The following is a 19,538-nucleotide window of genomic DNA, read 5'->3' as shown; positions in this document are numbered from 1 at the left end:
AATCTGGAGCTGAACTGAAGACCCGTCAGACTAGGCAACATTTTTCCATCTTCTATTGTCCAGTTTTAGTGAGTCTGTGAATTGTAGCTGCTGTAGTCTGTGTGATTACTAGAGCCACTGTTGTCTTTCTATCATCTCCAACCAGTCTGCCCATTCTCCTCTGACATCAACAAGACATTTAGGTCCAGATAACTGCTGCTCACTGGATATTTTCTCTTCTTCAGACCATTCTCTGTAAACCCTAGAGATGGTTGTGTGTGAAAATCTCAGTAGATCAGGAGTCTGAACCATGTGTACATACCTAAATGCACTGAATAGCTGCCGTGTGATTGGCTGATTGGCTATTTGTGTTAATAAGGTGAGTTTATGTTTTCCAATTAAGCAGTTTTTGACCAGGAACCAAAAAAATTTATTAAAAAGTCACCAAGAGATCAAACAGGGAAGACTTTCTGTGTTTTTTATGAAAAGAGAATCTGAGTAGATTTATTAGAATCTCTTCAGTCATGGAATCTCACACCTTTCTTTAGGTGTCAAGACCACATGAAACAGGAGTTTCATATAAAAGCATGATGGAGCTTTTATAAAACTTTCCTTGTTTTAAAAAGTCTATTAGATCGATTCCAAAATGTTTTAATTTTCTCATGGAAATGGTTTCAGACCGTCTCTGAAACGTAGTAACAAAAAGAACAAAACTGTCCTGTTGTGACACTTTGCTGCTCACAGTTGTAAAGTACTCGCAAATCAAACTGGGGTTACCATAGAAACAAAAAAACACAAGTCCTGTCTGGCCAAGTGAGTCCAGCCTGCAGCATGTCGACACGTTACTTGTTTAACAACAGATCAGGTTAATTTATTTCTTCTTATGCTGGTAAGGAATCAAAGATTTGTTAGCCTATGACTGGTTATCTTGCTTTGTCATAGAACAGCAGATGATGTTTCTTATAGTTTATCCAAAGAGAAAAGTAAAACTTTGTCTACAGATGGCTAGACTCTGCTCCGTAACTTAATCATGAGGCTCAGATTCCCGTTGATCTCTGCTGTTGTTACTGAATCGTGTTAGCTACAAACCTCCCCACTGTCCTTGTGTCCTGCAGCAGCATGGCTAAGGGGAAGAAAGTCAACAAACAGACAAAACGTAAGACGCTGACCTTTAAAATGGTTCAGAGCTGCATGGAGGTGAAGCTGGATGGGAAGAGGCGGCTGGACCTCAGTTACAAAGACATTGCCGCGGTGCCGACGTGCATCCAGAAGATGCCGGATTTCAATGAATTGGACCTGAGTAGGAACCTGATCAGAAAGATCCCAGATTTCATTGATCAGTTCATCAGCATTAGTGTTTTGGATCTGCACAGCAATTATGTGAGTATGACAGGAAATTGGAGAAATTATATTACATTAAGTATTTTTGACCATGTGTAGACAGTTTGAAGCCAATTAATTGTGTGTATGGGGGTGTATTAAAGCCTTTACCCAGGAGAGCAGTTTTTATATTCGAGAGCAGGCTTCCTTGTTTTCATAATCTCTCTCAAAACTCTGCTTATGAACTTAGAAAGACTTTTGCATGCAAATACAATATGTTGTGCTTTTACTCTTGGATTTTTTTCCCTATGAGCTCCTGGGTTGTTGTGAGGGTGCCTTATAAAATTCATCCAGTCAACAGAACACCAAATAAGTAAATCGGGCCTTTTTTCTGTGGGTGCACTGGGTTTCTACTCCTCCCAGCCAAGGTCATTTATTACTTTGCTTTTCCTCTTTTACTTCAAAGGTGCAGCATGTATAAAAATCATAGTTCAATGAAAAATGTAATATATCATTAAAAACAGTGTTTCTATTCTAATGACTTTACTAAAATAACTGTTGTGTTTTTATTCTCTTAGAATGAGCCATTTGTATACTTGCTGTGGGTCCACATACATGGCTACGGTGTCTTTGATAGGACATATAACTCTGTATGAAGTGAGAACCCTATAGCTTTAAAGCTGCATCATTTGTTGTGTTTGATAGGTACTAGAGCACACCTTAAAAGGCACATAGAAGAAGACAGTACACATGTACTGTAACCTGTAATGTAGTCAAAGCTGCACCTGAGACCACTGGATCCACTCACAGATGAAAACATGTTTATGTCAAGAATTTCAGCTGTGCTTGGCATTTAAAATAATGTCTATGCCCATTTTTACCACAATATATCACTAACTCTTACTCTGTGTGCCTTTAGGATTGATACACTATGGTGTAGTCAGATGGCCTAAAATAAGATTGATTGACTGCATACTTGTAGCAAGAGGCTATATCTTTCCCTAAGTGTCCTACTAATATAATTAATGATCAAACTTCACCAATAACAAATTAGAAGGTGAAGAGTTGGTCTGCTTGGGTGGTGCACAGTTCTAATATAGGCTTTCTAGAGTCTCAGAACCCTCATTTTCAACGACGCTGTGTAAACATACCCAAATTGGGCTAAAAAAGAGGATCCTGAGGCCCATTAAGTCAGCAGCTATGATTAATCCTTTTGGTTGTATAAATGTATCAGTTTCCATGATGTATTCATTTAAGTAGTGTACACAGGATTTTACTGAGTCAAGTATCCATCACATCAGAAACCATCTAACTGGATTGGATCAACCCCAACCCTGATGACATTATGTAGGATCAATTACTTCTCTGAAAATGCAGTGGAGTCTCTACAGTGTAATTAAGCAGGTTTATAGTACAGTCCTGCAACATAGTTGGTAGAAATTATTCTTCAGATATTCATTTTTATACAAATCCAAAAGAGCTCAGATCTGATTTGTTTATTCAGTTGAACCTTAATTTAATAGACAGGACTACAATAAATAAATAAATTTTAGTTTTTTCACCAACACACTATCTAAAGTTGGTAATACATAAAAGTTTTAAAAATATGTAAATAACACTGTTGTAGCAGATTCTACGGTCACCACATTCATGGGTGAGGGTGCCAAAACTGGGTATAAAACAGGGGTAGAGAGTCTCCAGGCCATATACAACCCTTGAAACCTTTTTATCCGGCCCGCCACACAATTTCAAACAAATAAATAGAATAAAGTTATTAAAAACTGGGAGGGAACATTAACAACCAATCACACTTATGTGATAAAATTTACATAAAGGCACATATCCAAGCCAGGATTAGGGTCACTGAACTCAACACAAGAGGTCTGACAGTTGTGAATCATGGCAACTGTGAAAAAAAGAAAACTGGATGCTTAATGTTGCATTTTTCAAGCAAATTGGACACACAATTATTTTTTTGTACAAGTGCAAGCCTGTAAGTTGAGTTTGTGGCAAGATGGTGGCACGATCACAGCCAGCAAAGGCCTGACTGTCAGATGTTTGGAAACAACATTGTGACCAATTTTCCTGTGGTTTGGGGTGTTAAGAGTGATTTTGTCAGTTCCGATCTACTCAGACGGCCTTGTAAGGAGATATCGTAGATATTGAACATGTTTAATATTAGCAAATAGAAAATCTGCGGTGTGTGTGGGGTGCTCCGAGCACACACAGTGTGCAATGTCACGTGTACCGAGACAAAAGCCAATCAAGAGGCAAGCTGACTCAGCTGACTGATGGAAGAGGAAGTAAAAAGACAAGAAAAGCCTCAAGAGATCAAGATGGTCGGATGAAAAAATAACTTCAATTATAGTAACGCACCACATTTTTGGCAGTAAAGGTAACAGCGTTATATTCATAGGAAGAGTAGGCAATTCAAGAATCAAGAATCAAGAATCAAGAGTCTTTATTGTCATTGTGCAAGGCACAACGAAATTTTGTTTCAGAAGTTCTCGGCTTAAAAGGCACACTGTAACACACGAAGATAAAAGTATGGAAAGGCAAAAGGCAATATATCTTTAGATATATATATATATATATATATATATATATATATATATATATATATATATATAAGAGTAAAAGGAATAAAATGGAATAACAGTGCAAATCAAACAAGTATATAAAGTGTTTAAAGTGACTGGCATGGAAGTGATCCACATATTGCAGCATATTGTCCCAAAGTGCAGTGCAGTCTGAGTGTTTCTGCCTGTCTGCAGGAGTTTAGTGTTCAGTCTATGGATGGGGGGTGGGGGGAGATGGGGTGATGGATTTCACAGCTCTGGGGAAGAAGCTGTGTTTCAGTCTGTTGGTGTGGGCTTTGATGTTTCTGTATCTCTTTCCAGAGGGAAGAGGTACAAACAGTTCGTGTCCTGGGTGGGTGGGGTCTGCAGCTATACGACTGGCCCTTCTCTGGACCCGGCTGTCGTATATTGAGTCCAGGAGCGGGAGAGGACTCCCTACAATCCCCTGTGCTGTTTTCACCACCCGGGCCAAGACCTTCCTGTCGTGTGCAGTGCAGCTCCCGTACCACACTGTTGCACTCAGACAGAGAATGCTCTCTATGGTGGCTCTGTAGAAGTTTGTCAGAAGCTGAGAGGAGAGTCCAGTCCTTTTGAGCTTCCTGAGGAAGAAGAGCCTTTGTTTGGCCCTCTTCACCAGGTGCAATGTGTGTGCGGACCAAGTGAGGTCAGATGTAATGTGGATGCCCAGGAACTTGATGTTGTCCACCCGCTCCACCTCCTCCCCATGGATGAGGACAGGGGTGTGTTCCATCTTCCTGGATCTCCTAAAGTCCACAATGACCTCCTTGGTCTTGCTGGTGTTCAGAACAAGGTTGTTGTCTGAACACCATCCTGTCAGGTGCTGGATCTCCCCTCTGTAGAGGGTCTCATTGTTGTCCGATATGAGACCCAATTACTCATTACTGAAAAAAATAACACTGTTATATATAATGTATATATTTATTTATAATACCTTTATTTTTATTGCACACATTCGCATCACTGGTTGTTTGCAGAAACTTTGTCCATAGTCCTTTTTCTTTTTTGTGTATTTTTTTTCGGAAAGTAGGAGGCCGAAAACAACCATCATTTCTGTTCATACGCCTTGTTTGTTTACACTGAAGTTTTGTTTGACTACACAAGATTTGGAATATTGCGCGTGAAGAACCTGATACTCTGCTGAAGAATCGGTGCTCCGTAGCACAGCACACACAATAGGATCAGAAAAGAGAAATCTTGCGCGATCTGTCCTTTGTTATCATGAAGTTTGTGGTCTCTGGATCTGTGAAGATAAGAAAAATCCTGTAATGTGTGCCAGTCTTTGGTTAGATATAGTAACTATCTGTTACTTCTTTTCTAATAGTTGGAGGAGTTACCTGTCACTATTGGCCACCTTCAAGCCCTGGAGGTTTTAAACCTGTGCAACAACCGCCTGACAAGCCTTCCCAGCGAGCTCGGCCTGCTGAAGAAACTCCACACCCTACATCTGGGACTCAACCAGCTGCAAGCTCTCCCTGCATCCATCGGTGCTTTGAAGGAGCTCCGCCACCTCGGCCTCTCAGATAACCGATTCACCCACGTCCCCAAATGTCTCGCAAAACTGACCAAACTGGAGAAGCTCAACCTGGACAGAAACCCCCTACTGAGCGAGCAGATGGTTGAACAGAACTCAGTCATATTTACAGAGAGTTTCTACCTGGTCAGAGAGAGCGCTCTGTGTGAGGACTGTCTGAACAAATGCCAAATTAGGAGAAGGAATATGGAAAATGGAGAGAATGCAGAGGAGTATGCGTCACCGTTCTTGTCGTAGTTAAAGACTGAGCAGAAAGGAAGACGTGTGAATGTTCGAAACATGATTTATCTTTACTTCCATTTGTTGTGAGTCTTAACTTACACTACAGCACCCTCTGCTGTTTGACTCAGCACACTACATCAACAGATCTGCATAAACATAAACATAAACATATGAAAAGAAAACTGTTTACTGCTGATCATTAATCAGTACAGATGTGATTTTAGATTAAGGTTGGATATCTGAGAACCACATTGTGAGGTCCAGGTTGATTCAGTTTAAATATTCTAAATACCCAGAACTGAACTGCACGTGCTGACAGTCCATCAGGCCTAGAGGACAGCAAATACCAACAGAGGGCAGCAAATACAGACAGAGGACAAACTCACTCACTGAATATTTAATATGTTTGCCAGCTTCCTGACACTGAATATGAACACTTGTAGAAATTAGTAGTGGGAAACAAAGTAAACTTTAGGCAAAAGGAGTGGAAATATCTCCTGTACTCTATAAATACATCATAGCTGCTTTCAGTGATACAGACATGCTGCTTTATAATTAAATTAAAGGAATGAAACAAAACATATCAATACCACAATGAGAATTTTATTTAACTTACTTTTGTTTTGTTTTATTTTACTTTTTATATTCTATTTGTTATTACTATTATTATTATTATTATTATTATTATTATTATTATTATTATTATTATTATTAAAATAAGCCCATAACACAACACAGAGATGACAAACATAGGTAAACATAAGTATCTGTTGGATCAACTGATGTAATCAACTCTGTTGGTCAAATTTTGTCATTTATAGATTTTTTTTTCCAGTTAAATCTTCTGAACCTTCAAAAACTGAAAAATTAAACATGTTAAAGTTCACCTTTATTTGTATAGCAGCAATTTACAAGTTCATCTTAAGTCACTTTTACAGACACAATCCACATTTTATAATCCAATTAAAACAATAACTGTATATAAACAATAAAGGAATATAAACAGGTAACAAGTGTTCCCTTCAATTCGTGCAACATCACCCTCACCTGTGGGCAGAGACCCAAACGATGACCGACCATGAAAATATTTCATTAGCAAAAATGTAAATATCTGAACGAAGAACATAAAAATAAAATAAAATCTTCAAGTTGAATTAAAATGAAGTTGGAACAGAGAGCTACGATGCAGAAAAGAAACACTGAGACAATCGTGATAGCAAATACAGTAAAATAAAGCAATAAAATCAAACAATACCTTTCAGATCTGAATGTGCTTATCAAATTTAAATGCTGCATTATGACAATATCTGACTTGTTGGTCATTACTCAGGCAGAAGTATTACCTCTAAAACATTTTCTATGTACATTCCAAAATGGTCTGAGAAAGTTTTTTATTTAAAATAAATGAGTGTATTCTTCCTGTCTGCAAGCAGTCTTGTTGCAGGCCTCTGTGGTCTGAATTTAAATAATTCATATGTAAACATTTCAGGGCAGGAGTTAAACTTTTCCCTTTGAAGGGTTAATTTAAGAATCAACTTGGTTTTAGATTAATTATGCAGCTGGTTTAGTTTAATCCAGAATAAGACAAAACTGGGCCTTATTTAAGACAAGTCTCTGCAAGTGACAGTGATTTAATCCTGGGACTAGCCGGTCTGAAACCGGCCCTACAAGTTTTATATGTGAGGAGAATTTTAAATTCTGTTCTGGATTTAAAAAGGAGCCAGTGAAGAGAAGCTAAATATTACGCGGGTAAAAGACGGTGGACCTAGAAACTAGTTTTATATGTGAGTCAAAGAATTGGCCCTGGCAAAAATAACTCCATTTCCTCACTTTGTAGTACACGGAGCCGAGGTAAAACCAGTCATTACATAGCTGGACAGTGTCTTCCTGAGGCTGTAGTTCTTCACAACCACAAAAATAATTCAGAGAAATCCAGACCTTTATGTCTTTAAGACATCTTTGTAACCTGACTAGCTGAGTGGTTTAATATGGGCTATAGTTTATCATTATTAGTGTATTAAAAGCACACGTTAACACAAATTTCTGCACCAGTTTTAAAAAGGTCTAATAATTAGTGGTTGCATGTCTTTTTCATTCCCTTCTCACTTCAGCACAATTGCTTGTTGGAGCTTTAATCCCAACATGCCTTCTACCTCTGCTAAATATGTTAATGTCCGCTGCTTTAGCAGCAAGAACGCCTCATCCCTCTGTAACAGGATCCCTCCTCCACCCTATCCTCCTTCCTGCTCCTGTCCCTGTTCACACAGGTGACAGTGAGTAATATACACAATCATTTACAGAGAGATTTATGGGCCTTCTCTGGAGTCTTTGCAAGCAATACCAGAAATGAAGTAGGTGATATGCAGAAAAAAAAGAGTATATTAAAAAAGTGGCTTAAAGAAAAGACAGAACAGCAGCACCATAAAGACAGGGACATGTGGCTGCTTGTCATTTAGTTTGGACATACTGAGCAGCAGGTAAGGTTCATACTTCTTTTTTTAGGGCTAAATTGCCTCCATTGGAGCTCATGCTAGTTTTTCCTCTTCTGAGATCTGGCTACACTTGTATTTATTGAAGTGGAAGTGTTAGATGGTTCAGCATTGAAGCAAACTGCATTTATTTGGGAAAAGAAAAGAAAAGTCTTTTTCTGATTTAACTAGATATGTAGAAATTCCTCGACTGTGAGCAAGGACGTCCACCATGATGAGTAGGGGTATCTGCAACTCAGAAGGCTGCTGCCTCAGGACTGCAGTATCACAACGCAAACTTCAGAGAAATACAAATTATTACGAGAGAGAGAAATGAAGCATTCATGTTATGTGCTGCCAGAGAATACCAACCCTGTTTATTAGTGAAGTGACATCAGCCCCGTTCACATGGACACAAATATTAGGATTAAAAGTAATCGGAATAAAAGTGCTTCATGTAAGCATACCAATTGGAAGATTCTGATCTGATCAGGCTCATTCAGATTAAAATTTCATTCTGAACTAGACAAGGGGTTTGTTCCCATCAGCGTGTATGACAACCAAGCAGCAACCTCTGATGGTAAAGTGTGAAATGCAAAAAACTGTAGTTCACCCATCATCCTCTAAGGGCTGGCTCTAAAACAGAGTCAATCCCCATAATCAATCGCCTTAGCTTCAGCCCGCCTACCACCATTAGCTGGTTAGCTACCGTTAGCTCCGGGTTAGTTCGGTTAGCTCTTAGCTACAGGCAGCTCAGAGTTTGATGGGTGTCAATCATCCACCCCCACCTTCACAGTCTCCCTCTCAGCTCCACCTCTTTGCCCATTTTTGGATTTTCCAGGATTGAAGATGGCGACGGTGGGAACCACCCAATGAGCTTCAGTTCAGGTCTTCAGAATTTTATATATAGTCTATGATGACAACACAAAGACCAAAAAGGTAGAAATTATCCTTACTGTGAATTCCTGTTACATCAGTCATACGTCATCTTAACATAATCTCTCACTTTACATTACGGTGTGTCAGTTTTACTCAAAATGTATTTTTTTTTTTTTTTAAAAAATACTAAAATATTATTCTTTATTTTTAAATTAGTCTGTTGCTGAATTTACTTATTAATGCTGGACCTGACAAGAAGGATGGGGGCAAAGGAAAGATTAAACAGAAGAGAAGAAGAAAGTGAAGATAAGAAAAATGAGACAAAGATAGACACCAGATAGAAACATGAAAAATCAGGCAACAGCTGCTGCAGCTGGAAGGAAACAGAAAACCACCTGCAACATCTGCAAGAAAAGCAAAGCTGACCATCATCAAGATCACCGACGAAAAGACACAAGCTGGGAAAAAATCATGAATCCCAACAACAAAAACATCAGCAACATAAAGACAAACATGAACATACCTGCTGTTGTTGCATTAAACCCGAAAGACTGTATCAGCATGCGGGGTAGGCCTGGTACACACATAACAATTTTTTTAATCTTATGACATTTTTTATCTGGTCGAGACCTCACATGTGAAGGTAAAAAAAAATCAGTTTTGATCATATTGTGTGTGGTGTGCTCCGAAAATGTAATCACAGAACAACACACACATAACAGTTACAATCTAGTCCTCCGAGCCGGACAAACATCGAAACGTAGAAGAAGAAAAAAGTGAAGAAGAAGAAACATAGTAACAATCGGAAAACACAACACACAGCATGGAAGGGATATACGAGGGAATGATGGGGGTCTTGGGACTGAACTGAAAAAAATAAATAAATAGTAGACTGAAGACGGTGTGAACACAGACTTTATTTACTTCCTTGTTACTCAGCCAGCTGCAGTGGCTACATTACGTGCAACATCACCATCCACGCAGTCACGTCGGCGTTCCTCAGAAATCGGCTCTGAAACATTAAACATGTTCAGTGTTCTCAATTGTTGGCTATGACCCATGTCAGATTTACATGTTGTAAATCTGAATGGATTTTTTTTTTCTTGTAAAAAAAGTACTGATATTTATTTTTATTTATCTCATAAAGTCAGAAAAACATTTAGGATTTTATTTTAAATGACCTTGTGAGTTGTTTTTTTTTTTTTTTTTTTAATGACTTTTTTATTGTTTTCAAGTGAACGCCATTCACTTCTTTACTTCTGTTGTTTAGATACCAAAAATAAAATAAAATAAAAATTAGCACTAACCTGGTTAATAGAAATATCCAATTTAAGGTTTAATTTTTAAAAATATATTAATTTGCAATAGAAGTAAAATTTGAGAACATGTTCTTGGATTTTTTTTAAATCTATAATTTTGTCCTGATAAAGAAAAGTGTATTATTTACTGTTTATGATAATAACAAACATAAATCCCCTCAGTTTAAGTCCAGTGTTACCTCTCACTGTCAAATATAAATATAAGCTTCTTTCATTAGAAATAAATAAAAAACCCTTTGGGATTAATCTCACCATAGTGCTAGTGAGTGTGTATTAATAACTGCCTCTTCAGTTATCTCCACTGAACATAAGTGCTGTCTTAGAAAATATTATTGGCTAAGAGGATGAAGGCTTTAGCTTTCATCTTCGGTTTTTTCCGAATATCTTGACTGAAATCTGATTGATGTTTCTCATTCTGCTCTCACCACTGCTTTTCCACACAAACAGCCCGTCCTGTCTGAAAATGAAGAATAAGCTCTCAGGGGGCCCACATCGCTGAGCTGTGGAGTGCTGAGTGGACTGAACTGAGATCTCGGTTGACACGGTCATTAAGCGGTGAGCCGCCTGGCATTGACTCAGCCATACTGAGATAGGCTGAACAATTACAGTAAAACGGTGGCTTAAAGTAGACGAGACCTACAGCTTATGTCCCTGAAACACCACGTCTCAACTGGTTTGTTTTTTTATTCTTGTTTTGCTTTGACTGATTGTAAATATGTTGTTGTTTGGATTAACATATAAAGGTGACAAAACAATAAACAAACAAAAAATCTATAAAAGAACCATATTTATTATATGTATTTAAAAATGCATGCTGTATCTTTGTTGGCTTTGTGTGGTTGGCTGTTAGCTCTGAGTTTTATATGAATAGCTCTCACAACCAGTCACAGCTGAACAGTTTTGCTTTTTGGTCACTTGGATGATGTCAGTGCTGTCGAAAATTGGCTCATTGAAAACCAGAAGCATGGTCCCTCTGTTCCTCCTTGCAGTTTTCTAGTTTTCCTCATCCGTTCCACCAGTTTCTCCACTTCCAACTCTCTCCTGTCAATCAACCGAACACACACAGACAGGCTGAATCAATCAGAGTTGCTGTGCTGGAAAAATGTGACCACAAACAGGTGCTAATTGATCAGTCTTGCACAGACCTTTATTGGTTGGAATAGAGGGCACAGATAAGAGATAAAACCTTTACTGCAAATGGGCCTTTTTATAAACTAAAGGTTTCTTTACACCATAAATTTTATTCACAAAGACACAAAGAACAAAAGCAAAACAAAATACAAAAAAAAAAGCATTTCACAGTTTCATTAAAACAGCATAGCTTCATCTTTAATGTGATGGCAGCTAAACTCCCCATAGGTTGGGATGGGGACAACAAAGGGTTGAAAAAGTGTTACTAAAAAGAATCAGCTAGAGGAATTTGTTGCTACGGGTTATGTTAACTTGAAACGGGTCAGTAACATGATCGAGTATACAAGAGCACCCTGGAGAGGTAGAGTCTCTGGTTTTGGTGCCCACTTACACCAACTAGTCTGTTACCTGGTAACGGCCACAGTTTGTACTTAGCAGCCACCACAAAAAACAGCTAACAGAAGAATTTAATAACACTTTCATAACTTTATGGTTTTTTTTGTTGTTTTTTTTTTTTTTTTTTTGTTTTTTTTATTTATTTTTTTTTTTTTTGTTTTGTTTTTTTGTCTGTTTTGCAAAATTTGGACCTGGATAGCTGGATCATTGACAACAAAATGTATTGTAAATATATGTATTGTACTGTACTAACTATACTAATGAAAAATGTCAGGACATCTGTTCAAATAAACATGTAGAAAAAATGAATTTTATGAAGCAAGGCAAAAACCAAATGTTCTAAAATGATTAAAGAGAAAAAGCTTTATATTAGCCAAGTAAGACCCTTCTTTGGGCATTATGTTGATTATTTTCCCTCATGTCTGTCTGTGTTTGCACATAGTTCATCAATCTCATGAGCTTTTATGGGTATTTTTGGGCGTTTACTTTTGAAAATTGGGCCAGCTGATGTGTTTTTAATTCACAGAGAAATTGGTGTTGATCAATCTAAGATGAAGGATCCGAACAGTTCCGCTGTCTATGAACACATTTGTCAATCTGACAACTTGAGAACAAATTTGATCAGATCTGGGAGAAGAAATTGGCTTGAAGTTTTTCTTTATTCTGATTCCAGTAAACTGACATGTCGCAAACACACAAATCCAAATCTGATGATCATCGGGAGACTCATCAGACAGGTTCGTGAGGATGCCCTTATCGAAGTCCTTTTTCATTTTAGAGCAGCAGCCCCTTAACATGTCAGCACATCCCTGGGCCTCATGACACTGACAGGACACGGAACAGCAGCCTGTATGTGACAACTGGCTTTGCAAAAAGACAAAAAAAAAAAAAAAACTGTCTGAAGACTGCCATTCATATTACATGGACCTCAGTCTGCCCTGTCTGCTCCTCCCATAACCACTACTGGATAAAGTCATGGCCCGGTGCTAATTGTCAGTGACAGAGTAGTGAAGGGGGGCAATGGGGGCAGAAAAGGGGTTTGAGAGACGGCAGCAGATGAGGGACACACCTCATGGGAAAACACCTGTCTGCTTTGTGCCTTCATATTCCCCCCTAACGGGAACAGATTTAATTTTCTTTCTGCCAATTAAAGATGTGACAGGAGTTTCAGCCACTCAGCTGTTACTTATGAGGAAGGAAAAGGAATTTTAATGAGCCAAAATCTCAGATCAGTCTGACAAGTGCTGATGTTCCTTACTATTTACTTCGCATATAAGCCTAGACTAAATTAAAACCAGTCAGAGACATAACCACTTCCTTAGCTTCCTTTTTAGCTAATGGGACCGAATAATAAGACAAGAATTTCACTAGGTTTATGAAGAAATAGAGGGTCATTCACTGAGCAAAATACTTGTTTTTGCAATATTTGTGTAAGTGCTGTGTCATTAAAATGTAATGGAAAGGACAAACAAGCATGACTGAAAACATGCTGTGTTTGGATGGTTTAACTGCTGAACAAGCTGGAAACATTTTCTATTAGTGGTCCTGAATAAAAATAAGAAGAAATTCTAATAAATCAAGGTATTTCATCATATTATTTGAGAGGATTAAACACAGCAGTATAATATTGTAGAAAACAGTTAGCTAAATGAAATCCTCTGAGGCTAATTGTGTCATTATGTCTTATAATACTGTTTCCCAATAAATAAATAAATTCTGCCTTTATGTACTGTCATTAGCAGAGTGAAGGCTGGTGGAGCTTCTTTGTCATTGGTTGGTGGTTGACGCTCACCCCAGTCAGTTGTGATCAATAAGTAATGCTAAGTCAACAGTCACACCTTCAGCAGGAACCCTGCGGGTGTGTTGTAGCACAGCCCACCAGCACCGTATGAAATTTTAATCATGGTTAGTATCAATATTTTAAAAGGTTTTCTAAACACTGTGGATTTTGACGGGCTTATTGGCATTCTGAATGTCATCTTTGGTGACATTATGCGACCTCAGACTTTGGGTGGCAGAAGAGGGATGAACAAAATAAAAGACTTGTGAAAGGGGGAGGAGCTGTGTCAGTCTCTCTGGTACCAGAAGTGAAAGTACCATTAATTTTACCTACAGATCAAAGTTGCATGGATTTCGTTACAAAATACCAAATTTCTGATTTTATGAGCAACTTTCTGTTATTGTTTTCATGGTCATTTCTAACATATCTCCTTAGTTATCTGTCATAATATTTCTAGGTGACATATAAAACCATTCAGACATGTAAAACCACTGAATTATGATCTTTTTCTGTCATTTTTCACTACATCAAAGATAGTACCCATTCACTAAAGAGAAATCAGTTTGTCTGCTGCCCCAGCTGAACATTTTCTAGGTTCCTGGTTTGCCTTAGTTCTATGTGAGCCAATGCACATGTATCTAAAGTGCACACTCACGCTTCACGAGTACATTACACAAGCTGCACTCGTCTTCTCGAGTACAGATGGTGATGATGTCAAAGTTTGCTTACACAAAGACCAGTGCTGTAAGTGTAAGTGCAGCTATAAAGTTTCCACCACTAGTGTCAACCACCCTCTTGGCTTTTAGACTTTCAATAATCATAACGTCTCCTCCAAAAACATTACTGTCATTTAAAAAAAAAATATATATACATATATTATATATATGTGTGTGTGTGTGTGTGTGTGTGTGTGTGTGTGTGTGTGTGTGTGTGTGTGTGTACGTCTCTTTGGAAAACACTTTTACAAGATGCACCCAATTAGTTTGGGTTCAGGCACTGAGGTAGGGCTGGGTGATATCTCCATCCATCCATTTTCTATATTTACTTATTTCAATGCTGAAGCTCATCCCAGCAGCTTCTAAACAGAGTACACCCTGGACAGGTCGCCAGTCCATCCCAGAGACTATTTAAACCTTCAACCCAACGGCTTGGTAGCTACAGAAACACGGAAAGAAGAAATATCACTAAAACATAAAATCAGCGTAATTTTTTAAATGCAAAGTAGGAAAAATACTGCATTCAGTATGTTTTTATTATGATGATCAAATGAGTTTGACGCAGTTTTTCTGAATATAAAACTATAAAAATAAATCATATCCAGGTGCTCGTTATCAGTTTTTTCCATTTGGTTTTAGCACAAATCAGAAACTGATAATGGTTCTTTAGCTGGTTTGCCTTTTTGGTTTAAGAGTCAAAATCAGGAAACTGAATGTATGCAGACTCATGGGTATGATTTTTATCAAGGGGAACATAGGAAGGAAATACAGGAGCTGTTTCAATCACTACCACCCCCAGCGGCTAATGTTACCACGGAAACTGAGGTCTTAGCTGTAAATTATTGTTATTTTTGTGGGGCTGTCAAACTTGTTTTAGGGTAATGAGCAGCAGAAACATGGTGACCAGATTACAGTTGTGCTACTGACACGATAGTCATCATTTCTCTTTCCAGGTCTGTAGCACCACTGACCTCCAGATGGATGAAGCTGTGTTTGATGCGCTTTGTTATTAAGTGTAAATTGATTTTACTGAAATATTATGAAGTCAAATTAAATAATTGCACAGAAATCAAGTTTTAACTGGAATCTGAAACACAAAAATAAATACAGAATCTTTTACCCCAACCTGACATAAGTCATAAATCTGTGGTAGAAGCTGAGGAACAAAAACAAAAAGAAGCCCTGAAGTGACTTGTGTACCAGTGTTACGGCCTCAGTGAGGTGTTTGGAGTTAGCAGCCCTGTGATTACTGCCAAACAAAAACAGAAAACTAGGTTATGGGTTGGTTTGTTGGTTTTTTTAACCCGGCCACTTCTCAAACTATAAGGCCAGGCTCCCTTTTCTTCCCACCATCCCTCTTTTTCCTCTTTTGTCTGACATTTCTTGCAGCGATAACAGAACAACACAAGGATGATCTGGCTGATAAATTTAGAGAACAACGCTCAGAGCCACACCCTGCATGGTGCAGCCACAATGCCTTCACCCAGCCCCAGTCTTAAACCAAACACCACCACTGAAGGCTTTTTTTTTATGCTGTCTCATTTTGGTTTCTTGGTGTGTAAGTGTGTGTGTTTTCTCAGTTTCTTTGCTTCATCTTGGTTTTTTGTTAGTGTGAACCTCGTTTGTATTCGTTTCATTTCAGCTTATGTGACCTCATCTCAGTTTCTGTCAGCCTCACTTTGACTCCATTTTGCTTTGCTCTGTGTGTGTTTGCCCTTACATTTTAACAGCTTGTTATCCTGTGTGTGTGTGTGCGTGTGTATATATAAATGCTTACATGTTATGTGTGGACACACACACCCCTCCACCCCCTCTGTGTCTTTCTCCCTCTTTGCTCTGTAATAAGAGCAGCTGCGGTTGACGTGAGGCCAGCTCTGATTCAATTGCAAGGCTGGACTAAGGCCATTATCCTCTGTACACTGGAGGAGGGTAAAACAGCTGCTAGCAGACGCAGGTTTGATGCTGCCTTCCAGACATGGTTGAGATTGGGAAATCTCTGCTAGCGAACCTGCAAAGAAACAGCCACTAATTGTTGGATATGATCAACAAAGATGCCATTAAGTCTGAAAAGTAGTTTTAAATTCAGTGTTAATTTTGTCATGAAATAAACAAACAAATACGAAGCTGTATTTAAAAAGGAATACCAAGTGAATTAATCAGCCAATTAGCAATAAATATCATGTAAATCCCAAAGGAATGAGTACATATTTGTTATGAATTCATATAAGAAACATATTCACACAGCAATGACAAAAAGAAAGGTGAAACCATGAACTGTGTACTGCGTATGTACAGTACGTGTTTTCATCGTGGGTTTAACATTCAGGATATCTCTTCGTTACCCGGGTTCTATTCTACAGTCATTTCACAGACGCTTTTATCCAAAGCGACTTACATTTGAGAATAAGAACAACACAAGCAAGAATTCAAACAAGATGGGACATCATAATGGATAGACTTACCAATTCGCAATCCTAATAAGCGTTACTACAAAGCTAGTTATCAACTCAGTGATTCAACACAGTGCTTTCCCATGAAAAGGGGGGTGTTTGCAGCATCCGACCAGTCACAGACATGCAGAAAATGTGCACAGCAGCCTACTTCACCATGGTGAAGTGAACCAGCGTCGTAGGACAGAAAGCTCAGGATTAATCCTGATACCTCGATATACCGCGATGAGAGAAAATCCATCTTCATAGTACAGGCCTCCGTTCTGGCTGTTCTGTAACTCTGGACCTGCTTGTATTGTGAGTTTGTTGATACCTGGCTGTTTTGGGATTTTTGTCTATGCTGTTGGTGTGCAGATCTGGCTCTGACCCTGGACCTGGTCTTGTTCTTAGAGTACTGTAATATGGACCTGGATCAGTCTGTTCTGGCTGTTAGACATGACTATGATTCAAGGACGGACCTGTTTCTGCAGCATCCTTCATCTACCTGGCTGTATTTGATGCCATTATACGTGAGTTCCTTCAGTCTAGAAAGTCTAATCTGGTTGACTTCTTTACCAGTCATCTGTTTTTAGACTTTGCTGAGACTTTTCTTCCAGCTGACATCCTCCCAGTTCATCAGCCCTGTGTACCAGTGCATCAGTCTCTCAATATGTGGCTTAAGTTGCCAAAAACATAAAATTAAACCAACAAGGTAACTTTACACTAGTTGGTGGGCATGATTTGTTAACAAAGCATTAAATGCTAACCTGGTGATTTTCTTTGGCTTTCCAGTTTTTAGAAACAGCAGGACTGAAGAGTTGAGAGAAGGAATAAAAGATTACCAGCAATATGTAAAGCTAAATAAATAATTTCCCTGATCTGTTTTAAATGTAGACAATTTATGGGAAAATTCTTATATTGTGTGTGGAACTGTAGCAAAATAAATTTCTGGAATGGCAGCACACCACAGTTTGCAAAGACAAAAGAAAAATAGCACAAACACATGCTGTAAAACCACAAAAGAGAATAAAAAGACAAGTATAGCCAAGAAACAATGAAAGCAGGTGGTACAGTAGTACCACAAAAACCATTATTATGTGATCTGTAATGCAAAAACAAAAACAGGCACAGGTACGTGTGTGTGTGTGTGTGTGTGTGTGTGTGTGTGTGTGTGTGTGTGTGTGTGTGTGTGTGTGTGTGTGTGTGTGTGTGTGTGTGTGTGTGTGTGTGTGTGAAGCTATGTATATGTGGGCTAAGGAGTCCCTCATGATGCTACGTGTGGAGTCAGCTGCGGGCACAAAAGACAAACAAAAGATCTTATCTATACAGTTAGCATTGGAGCCCAATTTTGTCCTGCTAGGCTGTTATCCTAAAGAGTTTAATTTGAGGAAGAAAGAAAAGATCCTTTTAAATTTGCATGATTGCACTGTTGTGGAAAAATGTTTGCAGACCAAATATTGGTAAATGTTTAAAGGAACTGCCTCTGTGTGTCACTTTAGAAAAATAACTTTCTATATGAAAGGAAAACAAGAGCTCTCTAAAATAAATATGAAGACCTCTTATCTTTAACACACAAATATGAAGTTTGTTGGTTCAGGAGACTTTTGCTGAGGACGAATGATGGATTTGAATATTAGCAATAGGATGCAGGCTGTGTGTGATTAATATGCAGGAGTAAAGTTGGACACTGAAGATTACTACCATGAGGTTATATATGGTGTTGCATTGTTGCGTTGGCACATGCCACCTCCTGATGCACTGGTTGAAGGCCACTGAGGATTGCTGCACCGATCAGCAGTAATAAGAGCTGTGCATACCATGCTGTCTGGTGTTGACCTGCAACAGTCCCAGGAGTGTTACCATACATTGTTGCTGCAGACACAGTCTTGCAATGACTGGCATTCATTTGCATGGGTGTGTTTGTCTGGCTTAGATCGGCCTTAAGCGGTCCAGTGGCTCTGTTCCTTAGCGGGTCTGTCTGGTGCAGATGTGACACAGATGTCATTCAGTGGTCTTTTTATAGTCCTGAACAAAAACATTTTTGGGGGGTTTGTTTGTTTACTAGAGAAGTTACATATTATCAAGTAGTTTGTAATGTGCATGGAACAGATGTTCACAAGTAATTTTTTTCACTTTTTGTTGTAATAAGTAATCTGCCATGTGACGCCTGCCATCGGCTCTGCTTAGAACACTACAGTGTAAAATCCAAGGAATGGAACAGGCATGCTTACCCTTTATCTCTCAGCATTGAACTTCAGCTTAAACTGACAAATGCTCTTTCGCTCTCCACTGGACTATTTATTTGTTTTACTAAATTCCGAAAACCTAAAGATGAACATAGAAATGTATTCAGATTAGAAAATATGTTCTAAGATATCTAAGATAACAGAGTTTTTAATGTGCACCAAAATCCATCTGGACCCACAGAGTTGTAAGAAAACTTTATGAAACTAATACTACAGTTCCCGGTGGCTCAGGTGGTTTATTGGTCTCAGTTTACTACTATCTTGTGGTGGGTGTATTCCTGTGTCATACATCAGAATTATTGTAGTGTAGAAATTATCCATCAGGAGGCAGAAAACAAGTATCAAATTTTATGCAACAAAGTTTTGAAGAAAGTTTTTTACCTATGGTGATGCAATAAGTCTCAGAAACTGTTTGTATCTTTCAGACGTCACAATCAACTTTAAAGCAACATAACAAAAGTTTGCGACCTTAAGTGATGGGATATACTTGCTCATTGGTATCATGGCTGCCTCTCGTTCCTA

At 38.5% G+C, this 19,538-nt stretch overlaps 1 protein-coding gene and 2 long non-coding RNA genes across 3 annotated transcripts; 1 reads left to right on the top strand and 2 right to left on the bottom strand.

The window, feature by feature from the left end:
* Window positions 1-785: 785 nt before the first annotated feature.
* lrrc18b (leucine rich repeat containing 18b) lies at window positions 786-5,752 on the top strand. Its single transcript, XM_041974297.1, has 3 exons — window positions 786-868; window positions 1,095-1,359; window positions 5,221-5,752. Exons 2-3 carry the CDS (start codon window positions 1,099-1,101, stop codon window positions 5,665-5,667), a joined length of 708 nt encoding a protein of 235 aa, XP_041830231.1. The 5' UTR covers window positions 786-868; window positions 1,095-1,098; the 3' UTR covers window positions 5,668-5,752.
* LOC121632644 lies at window positions 3,766-17,679 on the bottom strand. The gene is made up of 4 exons (XR_006008943.1): window positions 17,667-17,679; window positions 15,814-15,818; window positions 15,654-15,655; window positions 3,766-3,870 (listed from the first exon to the last, which is right to left on the bottom strand). It is a non-coding gene; the product is annotated as an uncharacterized LOC121632644 (long non-coding RNA).
* On the bottom strand, window positions 4,528-10,991 carry LOC121632645. The gene is made up of 3 exons (XR_006008944.1): window positions 10,979-10,991; window positions 5,945-5,950; window positions 4,528-4,642 (listed from the first exon to the last, which is right to left on the bottom strand). It is a non-coding gene; the product is annotated as an uncharacterized LOC121632645 (long non-coding RNA).
* Window positions 17,680-19,538: the final 1,859 nt, after the last annotated feature.

Source organism: Melanotaenia boesemani, chromosome 21 (genome assembly GCF_017639745.1).
Source record: "Melanotaenia boesemani isolate fMelBoe1 chromosome 21, fMelBoe1.pri, whole genome shotgun sequence".
Lineage (NCBI taxonomy): Eukaryota > Metazoa > Chordata > Actinopteri > Atheriniformes > Melanotaeniidae > Melanotaenia > Melanotaenia boesemani.
The sequence above is the reverse complement of the archived record's forward strand: the minus strand, read 5'-3'. Positions and strand labels throughout refer to the sequence as shown.